The 27,420-nt window shown below is 37.9% G+C and overlaps 1 protein-coding gene across 3 annotated transcripts in view; it reads right to left on the reverse strand.

Moving 5' to 3' along the window:
- ARHGEF28 (Rho guanine nucleotide exchange factor 28) overlaps window positions 1-27,420 on the reverse strand; it is a 364,650-nt gene that overhangs the window by 117,579 nt on the left and 219,651 nt on the right. For all 3 annotated transcript variants that reach the window (XM_056112429.1, XM_056112428.1, XM_056112427.1), the window contains 3 exons: window positions 9,000-9,121; window positions 5,567-5,820; window positions 368-575 (listed from right to left, as the gene is read on the reverse strand). In XM_056112429.1, the coding sequence (XP_055968404.1) occupies window positions 368-575; window positions 5,567-5,820; window positions 9,000-9,121 (584 nt within the window). The remainder of the gene's footprint in view (window positions 1-367; window positions 576-5,566; window positions 5,821-8,999; window positions 9,122-27,420) is intronic.

Below are 27,420 nucleotides of genomic sequence, written 5' to 3' on the forward strand. Positions count from 1 at the left end.
AAACTATTTACCTCATCACTGGGGCCAAGTGAAACTTAATATGAACAAGTTTGATCATTCAAACCTATTTAAGGCACCCGGGTTTTCCCCTTTGCTTAAGGCATGATGGCAGAAATCAGTGTCGGAAATGCTAAACTCTTCCAAGTATAAGAGGGATTCTATGCACTAGGGGGTGAAAAAAATGAAAGCATGAATATTAATTAAACAAACTAATTCAGACAGTTTATGGGGCTCAAACAAACAAACAAAAAAAAAGAAGCAGCTTACTTGTGTGACTACAACATGAGTTGATTTTCAAATTGAGATGTATTGATGCAGATAACCATTTCCACACTTACAATAAACTTAATTAATACCAGGAGACTACCTTGGATGGGATGTTACTTGATAAAGACAGTGATTCAGTCCGGGAGATATTAAAATCTGTTTCTGGGTTGGTCTCAAAAGAGTCCAACTCATCTCCACTAGGAATTCCCATTCTGGTTGAGCTCTGAGACACCAGATTGTAGGAAGTATGTGGCAGGTCCAAATGCCCTTCTCCCTCGCTGTCTGCGTCCAGGGCGTCGAGACTAGAACTGAAACACAAAGTTAGTGATCACAACAAGGAATCAAGTATGCAGCCTTGGGGTCTGGTTCTCTGGATTCAACATTTCTCATGGGGGTTTAGGCACACTGGGCCTTCATTTAACTTCTAATGACATTTATATTTAAGTCATTTATTTTTCCCTCTCCTTAGTTTCCTCTTTTAAGATAAAATTTTATGATTCCCCAGATAATCATTTCTACCAGAGACTCTTCAAGTACCTGGAAAAACAAAAGCTGATTTGGGTCAGTAATGGCCTCAACTATGTCCATTTTGTCGTTTTAATAATTAACCAAATAGTTTTCATTCTAATAGAGATTCAGACAAAGCTGAGCCTCTGGGCTGTATGCGGAACTGGAGAGAGATCTTGAAAACAGGTTCTCTCTCTCTCTCTTTCTCTCTCTCTCTCTCTCTCTCTCTCTCTCTCTCTCTCTCTCTCTCTCTCTCTCTCTTCCTCCCTCCCTCCCTCCCTCCCTCATGCAAACAGGAATGCTCAAGAAACATGACCTGGTAATACTATTTATCTCATCACTTGGGCCAAGTGAAACTTGATGTGAACAAGTTTGATCATTCAAACCTATTTAATTCACCAAGGTTTTCCCCCTTTGCCTAAGGCTTGATGGCAGAAATCAGTGTTGGAAATGTAAACTCTTCCAAGTATAAGACAGATTCTATGTACGAGGGGAGGGGAGTGAAAAAAATAAAGCATGAATACTAATTAGTCTAATTAACTAAAATCTGTTTCCAGGGTGGTCTCAAATGAGTCCAACTCATCCCCACTAGGAATTCCCATTCTGGACAAGATATGAGGCACCAGAGTGTCTCAGATCTACCATATCAGGCTTGGTACCAAGGAAGGACCCAAATACATCAAATTATCAGTTTTAGAGGTGTTTTTTAATTCTGAAAGTCAAGAAAACCTTACTTTTGTAGAGTGCTCTAGTTTGTCGTTGTGTTTAAAAAACAAATTTTTACTTTTAGGCTAACCATTTCTAATATAATTCAATGTATGAATAAAAACATTAACACTTGACACAATGCCAGCTTAACAATTTTATGAATGGTTTTAAAGACATTCTACAAAGGTATCTGAAGTATATCCCAGCAAAAGCTTCTTTATCACAGAATGTTACTAAGAAACACCATATTTACTCTGTACACTATCTCCAATGCAAATTCTTTGTTGTAGTACTGTTACACTACTGTTGTTTGTATTCTGCATAAAACTAATAAAACATGGTGGATATACAAAAATTTAAAAAAATAAGACTCTCATGAGAAATTAACCACAGAAACAGAGTGATTCTGCTCCACTACTGCTTCCTTTCCTCTATCATTGATAACCATAAAATCAAAAGGAAAGAATTTGACCTGCCACATTCCTGACTCATGCCTTAACATTTACATTTTAAACCACTCACACATGAAGGTCAACAGCTTTCACACCCAGGTCAACATCAGTGCACTTTTAAATAGATTTTTGGCTTGGTAGCTACAGACCTAAAATTTTATCAACAACAGATGAAACCATATTGATTTTTAAATATAAAGAACTGGAAAGTAAGATTTTTAATTTAGTCAGTTTGTTTCGTTTGTTTTTTTTTAGTGGGCTATGAACTACTGAAGGTCAACTTAATAAATTATTGACTCTTGGAACCAAGGCCCTATTCTCTGTGTCTCAAGTCCAGATACAGTCTTTAGTCCTTAAATTATTTCTCAAACTCTCAATCACTGGCAATGAGAAAAAGTGGAGTCTGGCACTACAGAGGTTCCTAACGTAGGGTTTCTTCCCCACCAGCCCTCCAAACTGATTGATGACCTCAGCTTGGCATTAGGAAGGAAAGACAATCTGGAGGTGAGTTATAGATTTTAATGCAACCCTAAAATGTGTCAGAATCTATAGAATTATTTTGCATAAAAGTGAAAAGTATTATGAAGAAAATCTGACTGGAGGTCAGGAATGTAGCTCAGTGGTACAATTTATGTTTCTCATGAGTGAGGACCCATAACACTGGCTCCTCCCCCAAATGAAAGAATCTTCCTGGTAAAGGCTGGTTGCTTTGAATACTATAGTAATGCAATTACTGGTATTTTTAAGTGCTACCTAATTTCCTTAATTTATTGATAATACCAAGGTTAAAAGTTGTGGGAGGTGTCAAAACTTTGCATTTCATGTCTTTAAACTTGTGATCTCTGTACTAATGAAAATTAGCTGAGATGCTGTCTACTGCACATAATCAGAATTTTCTTTAAAAATAGTCTATAAGGGGTCAGAAGATAGTACAAAACTGGCATGCATTCAACCTGAATTCAAATCCTGCACCACATAGTCCCACACATTGCTGGAGCTCCCTAAGAGCCCCCAGCATCTTCTTATCCTTGGGTGCTTATGCTAAACCTACAGCCCAGTTGAACAAGAATCACTGGTATTTCCTGAGCATCACTTGGGAATTCCAGATCTCCTGTGCATTACTTGGGTCTGCCCACACCCCCTTACATAGACCAAATGAAAAAAAAAAGATAGTATATACTAGGACATATCAGGATATATTCCATGATATTTATTTTTTCAAAATTACTTAAATATTCTGTGGGGGGGGGGGTGGTATAAGGATATGACATGCATTTCTTACTATAAATAGTGGCTAAAAAATAAAAGGTTTTATTTAAGTTTTAGAGTGAAATATGTATCTTGATTTTTGTTGTGGTTTTTAATAAATGTTGCAATTTTCATTTTCCACTTGTAACTTCTAAAAGCATCTTTAAGTTTAAATAATGTAATGCAATTGTGCATCTATCTTATATTCCTCAAGTACTGTTTTAAAGCCTAGAAAACTAAGGACATAAGTCCTAGTCAGCTTTGGCTTTATACTAGTCTCAGTTCTATTGGGGTTCTCAAAGTTCTTTTTTGGGATCCCACTCTCTCCATCTATAAATCACAAATGGGTACATTTCACTGGAGTTCATTATACATTCCCACCATGATACCCCCAGAATGGACTATCCACTGCCTACAGTGAAGCCAAAATGGGACTTTCTGAAGATTACAAGTCCTTTACCCACAATTCTATCTTTTGAGGGAAAAAAATTCATAAAAGATAACGCCAGACTGGAGGTCCAGTCTGCAAAGTTTTGCCTTCAACATCTTCCTTTCCTGTGTTCTCACCCACCAAAATCACTCAGATCTGTGATATTTTACAAAGGCTTCTAATTATCTTTGTTCAGATTAGAGAGCTTCCTTTATATTCAAAACAGGCAAAATTGTCTCTGAAGCAGTGCGATGTTTAAACATCCCATGAACAGAAAGTCTAATTTAGATAACTGAGAATGTTAGCGGGCAGAACACACAATTATACATTTTCCTCCACTCTTCCTAATGGGCGCCTGTATAGAAAACATTTACCTCTTCCTTCCTATAAGACTGACAAATCTTAAGTATCCTACCAAAAAGTTCTAATAATCTGTTTGGGTAGAACTGTATAAAATCTTCCCTTAACTGGCAGATTCTGATTCTAAGCAGAAATGTGGAGATCCAAAAATGTCAATTCAATTTATAGTAAAACCAGCATAAAAACCATAACTTAAAAAATGCAAATCTAGAACTAAATATTTTATTCTTCAATCCCTTTATTATATGCTGATTCATATGTTCAGTCATTTAAACACAAACTCACATATGCATGTGAAAATAAGCATGTAAGCAGAGTTCTAGGGAATAGAGAAAATTAAACTTTTCACTAAGGAAGTCAGAAAATAGGATCAATAAAATTAATAAAAACTAGCCCACCCACTAGGGAAAAAAGACCATAGGATGGAGTGATAGACAAAAACCGATGAAAATACATAAGTACTTGATTAACCAACCAGATACACAATCAATGATTACTTAAGTGGCATTTTTCATATAAAAGAAAATATATAGTGCACAGACATAAAATCAACGCTCATGAGTCTATTTAACCTGAAACTTGGACACTGGCCATACTATTGATACCTCTTCGTTCCTTTCTATTATTTTCTTTATAATTGCAACAAATATCTTGAATTTGGAGATCTTTACCCTCTTCATTCTCTTGCTTTTCTTTATAGTGCAAACACATATGTGTGTGCTTTGTAAGTTTTTTAATTTGTTTACAGGGCTGGAGCGATAGCACAGCGGGTAGGGCGTTCGCCTTACAAGCGGCCAACATGGCCAACCCGAGTTCGATTCCTCTGCCCCTCTCGGAGAGCCCGGCAAGCTACCGAGAGTATTCGATATGCCAGACACAGTAACAACCAAGTCTCCAATGGAGACGTTACTGGGCCCGCTCGAGCAAATCGACGATCAACGGGAGGGCCTTTACCTTTACCTTTACAGTTTTTTATTTTACTAAATTAAAATTTTAATTGATTAAGATAAAGAAATGTCACAAACATCTCTGGCTTTTGATTCAAATTTTTTTTGTTTCTGAGATGTTTATTAAGTATGTACAGTCACAGTTCATTCATTTTCACAACTGAACAGTATTCCATTAGGTAACTATGGAATATTGAACACAAACTTGTCATTTATTCACTCATCATTTAGGTTTTTTCCTGTGCTACAAATACATACATATATCTTAGGACACAATTAGGACACAGAAGTAAAATTGCTGGGTCACAGAGAAATGCATATCTAACATAAAATCATTCCAAATTATTGCCAAAATTTATTACACAGTTTCACTCCTATCAACCTAAGATTTCCATGTTTCCATTGAATGTGCTTTCACGAAAGCACATAGAATTGTTCGGCACTTTAATTTTTGCCTATCAAGGAAGTGTGAAGTGGCATTTTGTTATGGTTTCTTTCAAGTGCCTATTTTCAAACCAATAAATATAGGAACCTAACAGGGGTAACATCTTGATACTGTTGGGAACAGTAAAGAGATAGGGATTTTCCAAATCCAGCCGCAGGTCCTTGGATTTTCTACATTTTTCCTCTAAAATATTGTAACTTACCTTCTTTTCTTGAGCTGACTTTGTTCTTTCTCAAACCCACGAACTCCAAAAGAAAGGTTTGAGTTGGAGATACACGAGCTGGATGGTGAGGAGAAGGCAGGCTGGGCTCCAGCGTTCAAAGCCACGCCAGGGCCGGCCTCAGCAGGCAGGATGCACTTACAGCTCTGCGGTGCCAGAGCAGAGGCCATGGATTCAGGGCAGGGGCTGCTCGTGAGCCCCTCTAAATTAATATAGTTAATATCCAAATCACCAACCTGGTGGTTGAAAGAAGAACATTTGCTGAGCATCAGCAGGAAAGATTGGCTTAGCTAAGAATAAATTCTTCCCCAACTAAAAAACCCTCCATCTTATTTCTCTCTTTTGCATTGTTTGTCCCTGTTTTTGCTTTGTTTTGTTTTAAGTAAACAGAGTTCTTTCATTTGCTCACTTGGCGGCTACTCCAAGAACGGAAGAGGATCCACTCTAGTTTTTTTGGTTTTTTTCTTTTTGTTTGTTTTTTTAAATAAAGTTGTTCTTTATCACAAACCAGGGACTGATGATGTTTTATAACATCTTGTAAACCACTGACTAGAAATGAAGGGGGTATCTTAAAAGCTTACTTAAGCAGAAAAACTAAATAGTAAACACCTTCACTTAAAAAGTACTTTGTAGGAATCTGCCAGGTGTGGCCCAAAAACCAAAAGAAAAAAACAGTCATCTTTCTGAGAAGAAACTTGATAGATCAAAGATAACATTGCCAGTAAGGGGACGAGCTCATGCCAAGTGCCTCCCAACCACATATAACCTGAATCTAACCATGAGGAAATATATCAACCTAAATGGAAAGGACATCCCAGCAAGCACAAAAATAGAACTCTACTCTGCATTTTTGAAATAATCAATGTCATAAAAAATAATAAAGACTAAGATGGTATTCTCCCCAGAATAAAGGATAATAAATACATGATTACTAAATGCAGTACTTGTCATTGGGTTTTCTTTTATTACAAAGAACACTACTTGGACAATTAGTTAAACTTGAATAAGACCTATAGATGCTAAAAGCACTGTATCACAGTGACTTTCAGATTTAGTAAGCATATGTCCATGTTTTCAGAATAAACCATGAAAGATTGAATGATAAAAAGGAACTATATTTCCAATTTCTTTAGAAGTTGTATTAAATATTTATGCACATAATTAAAACATTTTCAACTGCAGACAAACACTCAGAATGATAAAGAGTGGTCTAATTTAACCTTTATGTAAATCTGATAAGGGGTTTATCTTTAAATGTCATATCCCAATAAAGTGTATTTTTCAAAGTGCTTTAAATAACAGTAATTATCATGTCAATTTTCCCATCAAGTAGATTGATAACTTTAAAAATAGAAAAGAGCATTGTGAATAAACTGGCAGTCTCTCTAGTTTTCTGTGCCAGATTTTTTAGAAGAACTCAAAGAAAATCAGGAAAGAATTTTTTTCCAGAATTTTAAACATGCAGAATTTGAATGCTCATTTTGTTTTTATTGTTCAAATGAACAAACAAAGGCACAGGAAGAAGCTGTTCTGCATGTTAACAATATAATGAAACTACATTGCACCAATTCAATAAACTTTGTGATGTGCCTACAGGTTTTTACTTTTATTTCTGTGTTTATTACACAAATTCAGAAGTCCTCTGCTATATTTCAGTTATTCAGTGAGGTTGCTAGTCCATATTCTCTTAAATTCGTGCTTTGTAATGTTAAAACAATATTTTGTTCAATCAAAATATTCCCCCAACAGAAATGACACCCTAACCACATCTATGATTTTAAAATATATAAAGACATAGTCTAGTCTCCCCGCCATATACTGAGTCACGTACAAGGAAATGTTAAAAGTAATCACTGAGGTTCAGAACAAAGGAAAATAAGAATTCAAAAAGTGTTTCAAGTAAAGTGCTAAGAAACTTTGGCAACAAAATAAAACCATTAGAATCAGAATGTGGCTAGAGCACATCAAATCCAACCGCCCTGTTATCTTCAAAGAATGCTCCCAATTCTCACTTGCCTTATTCTAGATTTCTGTAATAAGAGCTGACATTCTGCTGCTAGGTACCCCAAATACCATATCAGTTTTTTATATAGTTGATGTCTATTCCAGTTTATAATTTCTTGTCATTCTGAACTCATTGCAATCTGTTCCACTTATACTTTCCAACTGTTGTAATGTGTTTTATAACAAAAGAAAAAGAAAAAAAGCAATGAGAGTACTCAAGTGTCAAAGCTGAGTTTTAACTGAGAAAAAAGTAAGTTCACAAAAGTATGACAGTACAATAGCTGTATATTAACAACTATGGGTAAAATACCTTATTGCTCAATGAAAATATACATGATGTGTCATATAGTATGTTTGAAAGTCAGTAGATAAGGAAGAAATTATGTGCTGCTAAGAATACTATCAAATCATTCATAAAATATGCAGGCATCTTCATATGAAAGTATATTTCATTTTTTTAAAAATAATAAAATTTAACAAGGCCAAAATAATAGTATGGAAAGTAGGATACTTTTCTCACAAATGGCCAACCAATCTGGATTCAATCGCTGGCACCTCAAATAGGCTCCCATGCCTGCCAGGAGTGATCCTTGAACACAAAGCCAGAAGCCCTGAGCACCACTGAGTGTGGGGCAGAAACAAACAAAAAACTAAAATTAGAAAATTACTAAGAGCATAAAATATAGAATAAATCCATCTACAGATACCCAAATCCAACCATCTGCCTTTTGAGCTACAAATCATAAATCTCCATCTGGAAACGGGTGGGGATTTTAAGTTTCCAGCTTCCTTGTAACATGACACCACTGTGTTTTAATACTAAAGTTCTATAACCTAAGTACATGTAATAGGTGTGTTGTAAGGATTAACAAGTAATTTATGTGACAGCAGCATTTGGGGTTGAACCTTGGGGTTGAACCTTTATAATCCTTGACTCGCTTTGAATACAAACATTACTTAATCTGTTCCTACACACATTTGTTTGAGAACAGGTAGCAAATAAATTGGTCTCGCAATGATCATTTCATTTTTGTTTTGGTTTTGGATTTGGGGGGGCCACACACAGCAGTGCTCAGGGTTTATTATCACTGTCTTTCAGGGATCACTCATGGCTGAGCATCCTACCCTCTGTATTCTTTCTCCAGTCCCTCATTTCATATTTTGATCCCACTGACAATATCACTCTCTTCTCCTTTGGAAGTGGCTCAAGACACATTCCCTCCTGTCTTCTTGGTAGGATGGAGCATGTTCTTATTGAAGGACATAAGTAAAAGTCCCTGATAATGAGACTCCCCCACATCAGCACCTGAGTGATTTAGTGGGAAGGTCAGAACAAAACATTACTGAGGTTCTCACCTGCTCAGATTCTGGAAAGAGAGAAGATTCCCCTTCCCTGACACTCACACCTTACCTGATCTATAACCATACAGTTGGCATAGACTTCATCACCCCCGTTCAGCATGTCAGAAATCTGGCCCGCAGCAAGGAATGATGGGGGGTGCTTGGATTTTTTGAAGACCTCAAAGGAGCGATCTAGTGGGGAGAAAATAGAAGAAAAACAAAATGACCATTAATTTTCTAGCCAAATTGATGGGGGTGACCCCTCACAGTGCAAGGGGTCCTGGGGACACCTCTAATAGACTGTGGGTCTGTAGCTTGCCGGCAGTGCTTGGGGGCTTCTGAGAACCATTTCGCAGTGCTCGGTGAGGAGGGAAGAGCTATGCACTTATGGGGCTCGAACTCGGGGCCTTGTCTGTACTATGCACTGCTCTAGTACTTGAGCTATTCCTAACCCAAGATCCGCCTTCTAACTATAAAAAAAATAAACATCAAGGGGCTCAGGAGCATGTTCCCCACATGTTCAAGGACCCAAGTTCAATCCCCAAGTTTATACAGGAGTCTTGAAGCACTGCCAGGCATTGCCAGTTGGGACCTGAACCCCAGCAAAGTGGCTTTGCTGGTTCCCAACATCACTGGGCCCAAGCAGTAGTTCCTCACTGAGAATGGCCCTGGGCTTCCTGAACACTGCTTGAGAGGTCCAGATAAAAATCAGGGTTGTGGACTGAAGCAATAGCACAGCGGGCAGGGCGTTTGCCTTGCACGCAGCCAACCCAGGTTCAATTCCCAGCATCCTATATGGACCCCCGAGCACCGCCAGGGGTAATTCCTGAGTGCAGAGCCAGGAGTAACCCTGTGCATCTCCGGGTGTGACCCAAAAAGCAAAAGCAAAAGAAAAAAACTCAGGGTTGCCCTTTTTTTTGAAAAAAAAAAAAAAAAAGCTGACACTATACTGTTTTCACATATTAAGACCTACATGCAAGTACTTTCTATATCCGGAATTTCTTTGTTATCTAAAAATCTTCATAAAGAATGAGAAATTCTACATAGAAAAATATGTGCTTACTTCAGGCATTGTTTTTTTTTTCAGCTGTGAGATATTTTTTGTAAAACAAATAGGTTTTTGAAAGCAAAAATGGTGGAGTGGGTCAGGGACACTAGGACAATGGTGGAGGGAGGTGGGACTCTGGGTGAAGGGTGTGATGTTGAAATATATCATGTATGAAACCCTATTAACAGTTTGTAAACCTCAGAGCCCAAAATAAAAAGTAAATAATAAAAACAAATAAAGGCAAAAATAAACAAATGAAATTCCATCAAATCCAAAAGCTTCTACACTACAAAAGAAACTACCACTAACAACAAGATATGGGAGAAATTATTAATGTCCCACATATCTGACAAAGGAGTAATATTCAAGATAAATAACTAGCAAAATTCAACAACAAAAAATACACAATATCATCTAGGAGAGTAGCTGAACAAATCACTTCTTCCAGCTAGTCAACAAACACATTAGGAAATTCTCAGCATCACTTATTATCAGAAAAACACAAGGCAAAACAATGTGATATCATTCATATATGTAAGAATAACTGTAGCACTGTCCTCCTGTTGTTCATCGATTTACTCAAGTGGGCCCCGTAACGTATCGATTGTGAGACTTGTTGTTACTGTGTTTGGCATATTGAATACGTCACGGGTAGCTTGCCAGGCTTTGCCATGCGGACGAGATTTTGCCAGGCTTTGCTGTGCGGGCAAGATACTCTCTGTAGCTTGCTGGGCTCTCCGAGACGGGCAGAGGAATCGAATCCGAGTCAGCCAGGTTGGCCGCGTACAAGGCAAATGTCCTACCACTGTGCTATCACTCCAGCCCTGGAAATAGCAACAATAGCAGGTGTATGGAGAAAAAGGAGTCCTTCATTCACTATTAATGCTACTGCAAACTGGTTCAGCCTCTATGGAAAACAGTATAGAAATTACTCAAAAAATTAAAATAGAACAACCATATAATCGTACAATTTCACTCCAAGTTATCTATACAAAGAACATATGAACACTAATTTATTTATGTGCAAACACCTATGTTCATTGCTATACTCTTTACATAAAACAAGATATGTAAACAACCCAAGTGCATAATAACCGATAAACAGATATTGAAGACATGATATATAGATAGGTGGATATGTATAGGTAAGTGCATATATATAGATATATAAAACAAAGTGGAATATAATGTAATGCAGTTATCATATGGAGGAGTGCCTGCTAACTGAAATAAGTCATAAAGAGAAAGACAAATACTGGATAATCTCACTCCTGGGTAACATATATATATATATATGACATATATATAAATATATATATATTTAAAGCAAAGGAACAGACAGAATGCAGTCAATGTAAACCCTTAGACTCAGACAACAGAACTAAGGTTACAGGGAGAGGGTATAGGGAGCGTATGCTGAAAAGATCCAGTAGATTATGGTGGAAGGACGTGGTAGTGCGGATGGTACGGTCAACATTGTGCTCCTAAAGCATGGAAACTCTTATACTCAAGCAAACTGATGTTACTTCAGTACAGTTTTTTTAATCAATTAGTTAGGTATTTGGGGATTTTTTTCTGCAGGATTTTTTGGGGGGTGGATTTGAGATCTTTTGCTTGTTTGCTTGTTCAAAGGCCATACCTGGAAATACTCAGGGCTTACTCCTGGGACCAAATGGGGTGCCTGGTTTGAACATGGGTCAGCCCTGTGCAAGGCAAGCATCATACCTGCTGTACTATCTCTCCTGCCCCACAAATCAGTTTTTAATATAGGCCACATTTAACAGTGCTGGGGGTGGGCATCTGGAGCCACTACCAATACACTCAGCTCAGAGGTAGACAGTGAATATTCTTTCTGAGGCTCAAGCCAGTTGTGCAGTACATGGGCCACCAGAGCCACAACCAGCAATGCTGAGCGGAGTGCAGAGTTGGGCACTGAGCTCAGGCCTTGTGCATGCTAGCACGTGCTCTACCAATCTAGCCATATCCCCACACACCTATGTTTTTAGTCTTCAGTTTCTAACAACCTAAAATTCACTTCATTTTTATCGAGAACTTGGAAGCATCTGTGGCCCTTTTTAAAAAACTCAAAATAGTGCAAGTCTACACAATAAGCATTATTTTATACAAAGAAAGCGTTAGTTTATTTAAATGACAGAAATGGTGTTTTGCTTATGTGCATATCCTCAGCTTTGTTCCAAACACATGAGGTTGTTTAACAGTAAGTACCTAAAAGCTGAGGAGGTACTGTGTGGACAACAAGTACAACAAAATATACAAGATGAAGACAACAAAACATACAAGTAGGAATGCCTCATTTTTCCTGTAACTCTGGCTAAATTATTTAATCTTCAGATAGCTTTACAGAGTTTTTTTCATTTAATGCCCTACCACTGTGCTATCGCCCCAGTCCATTTATAAAATAGATGATTATTATATTTTCCTCATTGTGTGGTTGAAGAGAAAATGAATTCAGACATGCAAAGAACTTAATACATATCTAGTAGTTAATAAAGGCTCAATAAATATTAACTATTGCTAGACCAACATCTCATTATTATTAACAAGGTGAGGTACAAGATTATGGATAGTAATCACAATATGTTAAACTTACAAATAATTACCACTATCTATAAATGATATTAAAGGAGGGATTCAACCTTATATGCACAACAAATGCCATTCCTACTGACATTTGAACAAGGTGACATGAGTGAGTATAGGAGGGATAGTGTTTTCTCTTTTTGATAAGAAGTGTCCCACCATCTTCCTTATTCTTGAATCACAGCACAAAATACATGGAAATCCATGGGAGAGAATCAGAACATGATAGGAGCTATGTAACCAGGGTTTCAAATTCTATACATAACTCTTCCTTGTCCCAAATTCTAAAGTGAGGGTAACTTCTTAGGATATTAACAATATACATGGAAAACAGCTTTCTTAATACATAGCTTCTTTAATCATTTAAATAGCAATAATATAAAACCTACAAATACTGCATAAGCATAACTGATAATCAGTTACTCTATTTTCTCATTTTGTCATTTTACAAAATGTTTGGGAAATAATCACAAATAAATCAACATGGCCCTCTGAAGGGTAATTAATGCAGTTTACCTGTCTGCAAATGTCAGTTTAACAGACTGAAACACTTTGCATTTCTGTCATCACACTTGGGAAGCTCTTCAGTACCCTGACTTAACCATGTCCATCACTACCAAGCTGTAACTTCCTCAATGAGGAGACTACAAACTGGCTGTATATTGGAGAGAACAAAAACAGAACCAAATAAATTATTGTCCCAAACCGCCTGATGCCAGCAAACATGTTTATCAGTTGCCCAACAATCATCCAAGAGAAAAAATTCTGTGTCCTCAATGCTGATCCTCAGTCTTTAGGGATAAGCAGGACAAGGAATGACTTCTGCTTTCATGCACAATAGTTTTATCTGTGTGCATATTTATCTATGTAAAAATATCAACTTTTCTCCCCCACACACAAAAATTTACCTGACCCTATGACACTGAGATCTCACTAATAAAAATTGAAAAAAAAAACATTGAGATTACACCCAAGTGAAAAATAAATAATATACAAGGGTTTCTTTGGGTCTAATTTTTTTCTTTGTAGATTAATTTGATGACGTTTGTTTAGACTATGATGTGACTAATTTCAAAGATATATTCATAATCTCTTATCTGCATTTCTTAAATCCAGAACGTTCTGAAAATCAAAACTTTTTTCTTTAGTTCAGCTTAAAACATATATGGTGGAAAGATCTCAACTGACCTCACAGAGAACTGTGTATATTTATCTCACCGGGTACAAGTACTCAAAACTTTTGCTAAATAATCTTGTGCTTATTGGTGCATGTCTTCAGTATCTTTTATAGGAGCAGTATTTAAAATAAGAAATGTGACCAACAAACCCTGAAAATTATGAATCTATAACAAATCTAGTCCCAAGAGTTTCAAAGAAGTTGTATACCTCTACAAAATTAATCACAGCAAATTATTAAGTCACTATCTCCCAACAGTCTATCATTCCTCTATCAGATTCACAGTTTTTGTCTATTTGTTTAGAGATTACTCCCAGTAGTGCTCAGGGCTTACTCCCATCTCTGCACTCCATAACCACTCCTGAAGGGGATCAGGAAACCATATGGAGTGCCAAAAATTGAACATGGGTCTGCTATGGGCAAGGCAAGTGCCCTACTGACTGTACTATTGCTCTAACTCTATAGATTCGGTTTTTAATGTATACATAGTCCAATATATTCTCTAGTATTTGTCACTAGGTTGAGTCACCCTTTTTAAAAATTAAATTACTTTTCCAAGAAATTCTCCCTATCCCACTGAAAAAGAAGGCCTGTATACTGTCAAAAGCAGAAAAGAGGGCTGGAGCGATAGCACAGCGGGTAGAGAGTTTGCCTTGCACGTGGCCGACCCATGTTCAATCGCCAGCATCCCATATGGTCCCCTGAGCACCGCCAGGAGTAATTCCTGAGTGCAGAGCCAGAAGTAACCCCTGTGCATCACCAGGTGTGACCCAAAAAGAAAAAAAAAGCAGAAGAGAATTAAATAAACTGAAAAAAAACATTAAAATTACATTCTGACTCAGTACAACTGCATACTGAAGCTAGAGTCTATATTCCCTGCTCTCTGTGTCATAATGGAAACTCTGAGGATATGCATGCAAGACACAAGACCGCCAAACAGACCTTCTTCTTGAATCAGAGGGGGGGGCCTTATAATCTAAATGTTCTTATTATGTGACTCAGTGTCATCTAGAAATACATTGGGATACAATCTCTAAGATCAGTAGCCTTTACCCTTCCCCACATGAACTTACACTTTGAAAGACTTGCCTAAGACTGCATCATCCTCCATCTAGGCAATGACTTCACTAAGACAGGAAGTCTTCTTGAAGAAGACATCACTTTACAGAAATATAATATAGCAACAAGAAAGCAAAGCTTTTCTTCTCTCTACATCAGCCACTATCACCTTCCATGTAGTTATGCCAGATCACTCACTGCAACTATTTATAAAATTGATGCCAGAACTCCTCTTCATATAACTCTCTGAAGCATTCCTAGTGTCTCCTGGCCAAGGACACCAGAAACTAATGGAATCTAGAAATCAGTACGTACTGAGAAAACACAAAATGACACAGACTTACAAGATCATTACTCACTGATTAACATCAATGCTAATCACTGCAAGCAATGGACTCAAATCAGGATATTTATAATGGGGGGGGGGGATGAGCTTCAAAATAAAATGAACTTTCAAGTAAACATCAGCTTCATATATTAAAATGCTTAATCTGTTTCAACCTAAAGAAATAGCTACAATGGTTTCTTTTCTGAAAAAATAATCTTTTCAGGATTTTGAAAATATGCTTTTATTCCTTCCATATGTAAGCAGTTTTACAAATGAGGTGATAAATGATTGCCAAAAACTGTCTTTCAGATCCTTTTTCAATGAGCATATAGGGAAAAAAATGCAAAAAATAAAAACTCTTGTTCTTAAATTAATGCTGTTTTGTAAGGAGATTTTCTTAGAAATTAAAACTTTTAGTTCTGTCAATAACATTTTTAATAATTGCCACATTTCAGAGACAGTATAAAAATAACCAGAACTCAACTCCCATGCAAATGGCTGCAATTCTCAAACCAGTGAAGAGCAATGCACTACAGTAGTTAAAAGCATGGACATTAGTCTGAGTCAAGATGATACTCACTCTACTGTCTATTAACTGTATAATCTTGGGCAAGTTACTTAACCTCCCTCTATTTCGTGATATGAAAAATATTAATAATATATATTACAAGATTGTTGTGCGTATTAAATGATTTAAAAGTTTAAGTCATTAGAATATTATCTGGCACTAAGACATGCAAACACTATTACTATATAAGAAAATGACTTTCATAGTTATGGTATTCTTAAAATGAAAATAGACTTGGCCAGAGATATAATACTGGAGTTGCAGTTCAGGCTGGAGTGTAGATTTTGCCTGCAGGAGGACCACATGGTCCTTCTGAGCACCAAACACCACTGGGAGAGACCCATGAGACCCAAACACTGAGCTGGGAGAGCCCAATGAGCCCAATACACACACACGCACACACACACACATGCAAATAAATAAAAAGAAAACACAAATGGGACTATAATCTAACTAAAAATGCTTTTCACGGTGATAGAAAATAAGACTAAAACTATGACACCCTAACGGGAGAAAATATTTGCATACAATACATCTGACAAAAGACTAATGTCCAAGATGCATGAAGTACTCACAAAGTTCAACAACAGCAACACAATCCCATCCAAAAACGGGAAGAAGAGATGAACAAACTTCACCTCAAAAAAGATATACAGATGGCAAATAAGCATAGGAAAATGTGTTCATCAACACTTATTAGCAGGGATATGCAAATCAAAATGACAATAAAATATCTACTTACCCCAGTGAGAATTGCCTATAACAAAGAGAATAGAAACAACCAGTGTTGGTGTTGGAAAAGGTACCCTCATCCACTGTTGGTAGGATTATCATTCGGTTTTACTTCTATGGAAAATATTATAAAGACTTCACAGAAAATGAACCCAGCAATTTCACTCATTGGCACCTATCCTCAAAACCCTAACTCATCAACATGGAAAGATATATGCACACTTAAGTTCATTGTAGCACTATTTACGATAACCATGATCTGGAAACAACCCAATTGCCTAATGTCTAATGAATGAATAAGGAACTTGTTATTAATACACACACTCACACACACCTACATACTACTCAGCTAACTAAAAGATGCTATAATCTGGATAAAATTAGGAGTTACCTTAAGCCTAGTAAGTTAGAGGAAAGACAAATAGCAGACTCTCACTCTCAAACAAAGCAAGAGAATAGACAGTATCCAATATCTTAAAAACATACTTTGGACTCTGAACTCAGAACTGAGGTTGTAAAAAAAGATGAAGGAAAGAGGACTAGGGAGTGGGGAAGGAAGAGACACTGTAGATGTGACATAAGGACCATGGTGGAAGGTCTTGGGCATTTTGGTGGTGGAGAAGGTGAAGTAACTTTGTATACCAAAAGCATATTAACAAATGCTATATTAATCACACTACTTCAAATGTGATATATAAATATATGCCCAATATTTTTAAAGCATAAAATTTAAAGACTGATGTCAATTTATAACTTAAGATTGTAACTTAACATACTTGAAACCAAGCCATGGAAACTGCATTACACATAACATTCCATTAGCTATAAAAATGACATTAAAATGTTGTGACTCTTACTTCAGACTTAGGTCAAGGTAAGACATTTTTTTAGAAGTCCATCATGAACATGGTAAACCAAAAAAAAGGGAAAAAAAGACAAATTACCAGTAAGGTTTACCTCCAGTGACTCAAGGATGAGGTCTTGTGAAATAGGAGAGATTATAACTGAAAGGTGAATAAAGAATGAAATAAGACCATCAGGGATGGCGTTGCTCATGAACAAAGGCAGGGTTTCAGAAACTCCAATGTTCTAACATGATGAAGTGGACTGGAGCCAGGTTTGCCCTGGAAAGTGCCTAGAGGATAAACAGCAACTCAGAGGGGATCCCCAGCTCTCTGCCATTATTCTCACTGCTTTGTAATGTGATCTAAGGGTACCTGAAGCAGAAATTCCACCTTGGCACTTCCCTGCAATACAAGATGCTGGAGTTTGCTGAACAGGAGACATAGCTGAAAGTTAATTTAGTTTAGTCCCAGAATGAGGAGGAATTGGTTTTTAGTGAGGAGAAAGGGGTAGCGGCTGCTGTAGACAACTCCCTCTGATATTTAGAATGACCCTAAAGCTGGAAGGAAAGAATTAACAGAACAGACCACCCTAAGACCTCTGCAATCTAGGACCTCTGCAACCTGATAGCCAAGGAATTCCACCTCTTCCTTCAAGAGAGAAGCTAAGGGCTTTGTACCTAAGGAAAAACGTGTCCTGTTTGACAGGTTATGTAAGAGACCCACACCCAGTGGCACACAAACCTGGCAAAGCCAACCTGAAAACCTGCTGTTCACCTGGTCTGGCCCATTCTGGGTGCCAAGTTCTCACCTGCTCAAGTCAGGAGAGGACTTCTTGGTCTAAGAGAGTCATTCAAACTTTCACTATAATCTGAAATCTACAACCTTTTGAACATAGTAGGAGTTGTTGAGAGTGACTAACCACTGCAAAATGAGTGACTTATTTTGAGCTCACTTGAGCACTTTGCTGACCCAAGATCCAGCACAGTCACACATGCTTTTCTTGTCACAGAAGTTAGTGGCCAGTTCTCTCTTCATAAGACCTACAGCAACTTTGAATACAGTCGGGGGCACTCTTTTAACCACTTTGACTGTTAAACAACACCCTCTTGCCAGCCTCTCCTCCATCCCTCGCATCTCCCGGATCTGGGAAGGCTTCCCTGCTCCAGGATCAATTTTTTTAATCTCTTACCCTCCCCAACCCTCCACTCATTGCCTGCATCATAGAACAATTATGTCACAACACACCGTGATTTTTCAGATTTGATTTTTTCATCTCAAACTCGATCTTTTCCCTGAACCACTATCATTTTCCTGCTATCACCACTGAATTGACCAGCATAAACAAAGCAGAACCCTTGATTTTTTTTTCTACCTACACCAGCTCCTCTCAGCAATGGCACGTCTTTATATCTGCCTTGACTCTTTTTTTCTCCCCAACCAAACTGATCCAACATTGAACTTTCCCCATCAATTATGCAGCCTGGCCAGGAGCAGCCACCACCACTTCTTACTTAGCAGACTGCCCAATACTGTCTCCAGACTACTCTGCCTGCTTCCACTCTTCAGCCCTCCAGAGCCTATTCTGCACAATGGAGACAAAGCAATCCTTCCACACAGGGTTTGATTAAATGATGAGTATCTGCAAACTGCTCCCATAACTTTCCATCTCATTCAGAGTAAAATTTCAGCCTTACTGTACACCCTACACTGCTATACTAAAATGGTTCTGGGTCACAATTGCACACATTCAAATAAGCAATGTTCATTCATCATGGGTAACCTGCAGTTCAACATAGTGATGGGACTATCTACATGGAACTAGCATGAGACCCTACCAGGGGCTCAGTCTCATTAATTGGAGCACCCTCCACTTTAGACACCAATTGGAAGGTGTCTGCTGTGCTTCTGTCTGCAGCAGTGTACAGGCACCTGGATGCTCTCCTTGAACTGTTGACAGCAACTTTCCACTCAGATGGTTCCCTGCATTCTGAGCAAGTGGCTGTAAAGCTGAGTATCCACAGCCTCCTCTTCCCCATCCTTGGGTTCAATTCATTTGCAAGAGAAGTTCACAGACCTCAGAGATAGATTTTACCTATGAAATCACTAATTTATTATAAAAGCAAGTCACTCTGCAACAATCAGCTAGAGAAAAGACACAGTGTGGTCTGAAGGAGAGTGGAGCTTCCCTGCCCTCTTCAAGTGTAACCACTCTCCCCAAGTCACTATGAGTTCACCAACCCAGAAGTTCTCTAAACCTCATCTTCATTATATAGGCTTGCTAGACTAAATCATTGGTCATTAGTGACAAACTCAAATCTCTCCTTGGGGAATAAGGAATGAGACTGGAAGCTGCAATCTGGAAATCACAAGGTTGATTACCTGGGAACCAATCAAAATCCTAAGGTTCAAAGGTCACTTTATGACACAGAAGATTCTCTTTCTGCACCAAAAAGAGAAAGACTAAAAAACAGTATTTCTTATTTTAAATCACAATAACATGCTTATATAATCTGCCCCTCCTCCATCCTCACCTAACTTGAACTCATTCCATCTTCACTGTCCTAGCTGATCTATGCCCCAGGCCATTTGTACTTGCTGTTCTACAAGGATCACTCTTCCCCTGGACATAAGGATGCCTTGCTCCATCACTTTGTTTATGTTTCTACTCATATGCTATCTTATCAACGAGACTCTTCCTAACCACTATCACTATAAAAGCATCTTCATAAGCCCTGCCCTATTTTTTCTTTAGACACATAACACAAAGCATATTGTACATTTGTTGTACACTGTCTTTCCTTTTAGCGTAGGAACTTCACAAGAATAGCAACTCTGAATACTTTGTTGAATACTTCCTCATTGTCAAGTGTCATAATATACAATAACATACAATCCACATAATATACAATATTGTCAAAATAAGTGGATTTCTTCATAAGTACCAAAACTTTGAAGTAGGTACAACTAAGATTCTATTCACAGTTAATAAAATTTAAAATTCTGCAGTTGTGTATGTGTGTGCCTGTGTGTGCCACACACACATGAGCACTGCTCAGCTGTTTCTGCTCTACTCTTGGTTGTAAAGAGAGGATCACTTCTTTCTCTCATTCATTCACTCACTTCTTCACCTATGCCTTCTTTATCTTTCCCAACATTCAATAGGTATCTTCCACAGTCAAGTGTTGTGTTTCCTGCAGGGTTCCACCCAATGCCATTTACCTCATCAGACTTTTAAAAATCTCCTCAAGTTAGTCATTATTAACTCTCTTACTGCACTTAACTCTCTCCTATAAGCCCCCAAAGCAGTCACGAGGCCCCTGTACTCCTTGTGAGCTCTTCCTATCCATGTTGTGTGTGTTTTATCATGTGTCAACCATGCTCCTGTGATAACAGATTTTTATTTTGTACTTTCTGAAAAAACGAGTAACTCCCCAGTTGGGATTTGAGTTGAGAGTAAACTCCTCCTTATACAGATCAATGTAATGGCTAGGAGCTTTCTGAGCACAACAATTAGACATACCCACTGGTGGCAGGAACACTAGAATACACACTCTTTCTTTATTTAAAAATATCAGTAGCTTTGTTTTGTATTGTTTTGTTTTGCTAACAAAAATGGAACAATCTAGATGAGTTTTTAGGTTAAAATTCTGGAAAAAAGATCAAAAACAGAGTAGAACAAACTATTAGGCTTTTCAAGAGGTGGTATCTATTGAACACTGTCTATATTGAGTGTTGATACTAGATACTACCACTATGGTAGCTAACATGAATAGAGTACTATTACTCTCAACCAGGCACCACATGATGTGTGTGTCCATGTGTACATGTAACACTACCACTCCAGACCACCTTTTAAAGTGATACACACTATTATTTACACTTAACAGAGTAGGGAACTCTGGAGCTATTGAGTGATCTTACTTCCCGAGGTCACTCAGCCAGTAAATGGCAGTTCTTGGTAGTCCACTAAGTAGTTTGTCCATTAGGTTTACTGAAAATTCTATTGTGAATCAAAGAAAATGATTCTTTAATAGTGTCTGTACTTCTCCATAAAAAGTTTCATCAATATGTTCTAAAATTGCTCATACCTAGATTCCTTTGCTCATTTCCTGAGTCAGAGTTTCCCACCTCTGGAGATGGGATCCTAAAATATGCCTATGTGAGTCTTATTAAGAAAACCTCAACAGAACAGTAAATATCTAACTACCTAACAATACACAAGATAATCAAAAGACTAGAAAAATAAAATAGGGTATTCACTGCTCTAAGTAATGAGCTACAAGTTATTTTTATCTTCAGTTCACCCACTACTTCATATTTCTGATTATAATTACTTTTATACCTAAAATAAGGAAAAATAAATAAGCCATGCTTTAAAAATTGTCTCCTGTGTAAAAGAACAGGTGTGAAATCTTATGCAAAATAGGTTATTAGTAAATCAACCCTATCAGATAAGATGTGTAAATGAATTTGCTGGAAATATTTTGCCTAAGAGTTCTGGTACTGGTTTGTTCCCTCTGCCAACCTACTCTGTGCCTAAGTACATGAGGTATTAACACTCACATGGCAGGAAGAAGGCTAAGATCATGAACCATGCTCAACCAGTCAAGGCTACTAAATGAACAGGGGAACAGAACATAAACATGTTGCTCACAAAGACCTCCCTCATTCCCAAAACACTGTTCAAAAGGCACTTTACTGAATCCTGAAATGTTCCCAATAGTACTTTGAGCCAAAGGTCTGACTGTGCTTGCTCCAGAAGAAGACCATCTTCACAAGGAGGTGAGAACATTTTCAGCTAGAAACTGACATTATCTCCCTGCCTAACCTCCTTCTAAGGTTCTCCAAGGATTTTCCTGTTATTAGTCTTGGCCTAGAAACTCTTCAGACCTTGATATTCTGAGCAGAAGTTGAGGATATACTCATCCAAAGTCGAAAATTACCCGCAGCCCAGGCATTTCCTGTGGGTCCAGTAGAAGCCAATGTCAACTCTTAAGATTTTATTCCACACCAAAATTTGTCTAGGAACATCCAGACAATTAAACCACGGTCTCAAACAAGGATCCCACAGAAACAGATAACCCTCAGAACTTACCTCATGTTCCTGGGCTTCTGTGCAAGAAAAAGAGAGCCCCAATGAGATGAGACTGGGCCTCTTGGACCCGTCCTGTTGGCAACCCTAACAGCTGAGGACTGACAGATGTTAATGGATCCCAGGAGTGCTGAGGTGAGAGTTCCTCTGCTCTTCCTGGGAAGAGCAGTTTAAAACCTCTTCCAAATGACAAGTTACGACTTGGGACTCTAAAATCAGTTTCTAAAAGCGATTCTATTCTGTTTTGAAAGACCTAATTATCAAAGTTATTGAAAAAGAAAGTCTTTTCCCCCCTGGTAAAACACTGGACAGAAAGAGATAGAGAAGCGAGGGGAGGGGATGGAAAGAAAATACAGTTCTCAGATAACAACTATTTTCTTCCAAATCTTCCCAAGTCCTCATTCCTAATTATAGTGGCACAAAGTAGCCCTCAAGAGGACACATGTTTATGTTTGAAAGAGAAGGACTCTCAAATATGTAAATAACTTCTGCCCTCACTTCCCCCCAAGCTATCACGGAGATGTTCAGTCATGTGTGCTACATGGACTTTGGTGTGATTAGATTTAATCAGCGGTTCCTTGCTTTCTTGCTGTAGTTCTCCAAGACATAAAGCAAGTGAGCCTACAGAGAGGAAAGTTTGAGGGAGCAAAGTCTAACATGTTATACAAACACAGGTTAGACATGAAAGACCTCAAAGAATGAGGCAGGACTTTGAGGAGAATATTTCAGGTGACTACAGACCAAAACCATGAACAGGTTAATGAGGAAGAGACTCCTGAAGGCTCTCATCACAGGAAACCCTAGGGATCATTCAAATCCTGTTATCACATGGAAGGACAATGGCACATAAAATTAATCTTATCTACTTCAAAAATCCTGAGCAACTCCAAAACTAGTATCCCTCTTGAGATCCATCTGTGCTCTTATCCTCTACACAGTCTGAAAATGGATTTCTATTACGGACAGGAAATATGCTGGGAAACACAGAATTCTCTGTTGAAAAGCAACTTCTTCTACATGCTTTGTATGTGTCAACAACATTTGGAATTAATGAATCAACAACAAAATTCATATGCTGCTTGACTTTCATTCTAATGGTAAAGGTAAAGGCCCTCCCGTTGATCGTCGATTTGCTCGAGCGGGCCCAGTAACGTCTCCATTGGAGACTTTGTTGTTACTGTGTCTGGCATATCGAATACTCTCGGTAGCTTGCCGGGCTCTCCGAGAGGGGCGGAGGAATCGAACTCGGGTCGGCCATGTTGGCCGCTTGTAAGGCAAACGCCTTACCCGCTGTGCTATCGCTCCTGATCTGAGCAACTCTGTACATCTGTTTAAGTTGACAAGAATGAGAACTGAATGGGAGATTCACTACAGTTCAGAGCCAGAGAAAGTAGAGCCAAATGGTTTGCCCACCTGTGGGGGAAAACGTGAGATAGCTGGAAGCTACTCTGAGGGTTGAGAGTGGCTTCAGCTTTCTGAATTTGGGGCTGTAAAGGAGATCACATTCCAGACAGCCCCACAGCATTGTCATTACCAAGAATGCTTGGACGGAGGGCAGGGTCAGAGTCAGGTTGCCTAAGCAGAAAGTGGCAAAATCACCATTTACCAAGTAGTAAGAATGGATTCTAATTCTTCAGGCCTTGAGAGGAGCAGAAAGAAGACAAAGTAGGCATATGTGGCCTGAAAAGGGGCCCACTAGAGTGCAAAGGAATGACCAAGTAGCTTAAAGAAGCACCTTGGTCAGCAGTAATGGACAAAAGTCTAAGGTATCTGTCAAAAGTGTGGGTTGACCAAGTCAGTAAAGAGGAGTGCCAGGTTCTGATGGATGCCAAGGAGAGGATACATGTAACTAGAACCAGGAGGGCCCAGTTGGCTTCCAAGCTTCTTCCTTCCTCAACTACCCCCAACTGTACACTAACTAGGAAATCATATTCAATCCTAGCTTGGCAAAAGAAATAAAGAAAAGAAAAGAAAATTAACCTCAGGAAGAGACCTAAGAACCTGGAAGTTTTATTTAAAGAGATTGAACATTTGCTGAAAAGGATTATTTCCATTCCTAGATCAGATCAAGTTTTCTGCATTAGACTAAAATATGCACTTTCCCCTCCAGCAGTATCTGGAGGCTGATATTCATAAGGAAGACCACATCTATTTTAGACAACATAAGAAGTATCTTGATCTTGCTACAATATATTCTCCCTATTTGCCGGCTTGGATTGGGTATGTAAAAACAGGACAGTCAATCTTCAACCTAAAGTAATTCAGTGTTTAAAAGTGAAAGACATTGAAAAGTTGTTATAATACAGTAAGAAGATATAAAGATTTTACACATATACGTATATGTGTGATATGTTAGAGTGACATCAAGAACAGAATGGTGAACTCTGAGGGAACTCAGGGAAGGTTTCAGAAAAGGATCCTGAAGTGAAGGAAAGGAAGAGACTTCTGTTGGAAAGAAACAGAAGTGGAAGAACTAGTCACTTGAAATTTCTAAAAACTGTTTCAGAGTGCACTTGTGTAAAAATGGCAGAGTATGGCAATAGACTCTGGCAAGCAAAGCTTCCCACTAGAGTACAAACAACAATCAACCATATATCACACACACAAAAAAAGCCTCATCCACCCATACCTTGTGTGCCTGTTAATCACCTAAAGCCATCTATCTGATAGAAAACAAAAGAAGCTAACCCTGATATATAAGCAGAAAAATTCTGCAGGCAACTTTTGTGAAATTAAGGTGGAATTCTTCAAAGAGTCCGACACATCTCCAGAGGTAAGCCTCAAGACACAGAATTGGATGAGGAAGCGAAGATAGAAAAAAGTAACAAAAAAAAAAGACAAAGTTAGAGAATCTCAACACATGACTAAGAAGTCAATCCAAGATATCATAATCTTTCATGTATTTATCTAGCTCTTGCTACAGGAGTACAAAAAGTCCAAAGGAACAAAATATGCTTAAATATCCCAAATAGAGGAACTGGAGAGACAGCACAAGGGTTAAGGTACATGCCTTATATGCAGTTGATCCAGATTAGATTCCTGGCACCACCTAATCTTCTGATCATCCCTGGAAGCCCCCAAAACTGACAGTGCAGTCATGGTGGATCCCAAGCACTGCTGGGGTGACCTGGGTAATCCCCAGTATCACAGAACCAGAACAGCAATGCATCCTCAGGCATAGCATTAAACTGCCAGGCCAACTAGCTGAGAATTTCTGAGAAGGAACTCCCTGGATCCATGAGATCTGATTGGGATTGCCTCCAAAAAATATCCCTTCAGAGATGCTAGGCATAAAGAACACGTTTATAAAAACCCAATGAAATGCAGACTCAAAATTGCTAAAGAAAGAATAACAGATATTGAAGATAAAACCACAGCAATTAATTAAAATGGAAAGGAGAAATTAATATGACTTCAGAGAGATGAAGAAAAATCTATGGGAAAAAAAATCAGACTTCATTAGAAGGGTAAACATAAGACCTATGGGAGTACTAGAGAGTGAAGAGAGAGAGAGAAGAAAGCAGACACCAAATTCAGGGCAATGATAAATAGCCAAGAAATTCACAAACCTAAGAAAAGAATTTAGAATCTGAGAGAACACCCAAAGTTATAAATCCAAAACACTCATAGTAGGACATATATTAAATTACCAAAAGCCAATGATAAAAATATTAGACTATGGGTTTCTATCAGACTTTCATCAGACTTCTCAGCAGAAACCTATAGAGTAGAGGAGAGTAGAATAACAAACACTAAAGGAAAAAGTAACATAAAAAGACCTTTCTATTAGCTTTTCATCAAACTTCTTAGCAGAAACCAACAGTATAGAAGACAGTAGAATAACATACATTACAAAAAGACAAAATGCCAGCTAAGATTTCATTATGCAAAATCACCATTCCAATATAACAGAGAAATAAAGGCTTTATCAGACAAACAAAAAGATAGTTTACCACAACCATACCTCCTCTACAAAAAAATGATAAAAGGGATTCTTTTACATGAAAAGAAAAAATTGAAGATCATGAAATTTTGAGCAAGGACATAAATAGCTATATAGCACTGCACTGTCCTCTCATTGTTCATCGATTTGCTCGAGTGGGCCCAGTATCACTGTGACAATCGTTATTCTGTCTGGCATATTAAATACATCATGGGTAGCTTGCCAAGCTTTGCTGTGAGGGTGAGATACTCTTGGTAGCTTGCCGAGCTCTCTGAGAGGGGCAGAGGAATCAAACTCGGGTCAGCCATGTTTGCCGCTTGCAAGGCAAATGCCCTACCCGCTGTGCTATCGCTCCAGCCCAGACAACAATAGATTGAAAATATAGGAAGAAGAGGGAAAAATTGGAATTAAATAAATATGTATTGATGTCAGCACAAAAAATAAACTTTTATCATATATAGAAAGTATTCAATCCCTACAGCAATCACAAAACAAAGAACTGAAGGAGAGGGACTTAGAAAAAAAAAAAAAAGTAAAGAAATTAAGAAAATCACCAAGGTAAGTCATCACATGAAAAGACAAATAAAAATAAAAGAAAGTTTAAAAACCCAAAGAAATATAACAACCAGAAAGTTTAAAAACCCAAAGAAATATAACAACCCAAAGAAATAAAACAACCAGAAAACAAAAGATTTAAGATAGTAAAACCAAGAAACAATAATAACCCCAAATGTGAAAGGTCTGATTGCGCACTCACAAGACAGATTCCTGCATAGATAAAACAAATAACAAAAACAAAATATCAGGAGCCTCCGAAACTGTGTATCCAAGAGTATCATATCAGATATAAAGATAAACACAAGCTCAGAATGAAGTGAGGGACCAAGGTTTTCTAAGCCAAGAATACAGAGAAAATGGCAGGTATTATTGAACAGACCAATCACAAGTACAAAAATCAAAGCAATAATCAAAAGAATAAAAGCTTGCTGGCTTTACCAACAAATTCTTCAGAAATTTAGAGAGAGAAATAAAGAGTGTGAGTGAGAGAGAGAGAGAACACTAATACCCAGCTTGTTCAAACTCTTTAAAAATTAAATA

The sequence above is a fragment of the Sorex fumeus genome, unplaced genomic scaffold (genome assembly GCF_029834395.1).
Source record: "Sorex fumeus unplaced genomic scaffold, SorFum_2.1 ptg000018l, whole genome shotgun sequence".
Classification (NCBI taxonomy): domain Eukaryota; kingdom Metazoa; phylum Chordata; class Mammalia; order Eulipotyphla; family Soricidae; genus Sorex; species Sorex fumeus.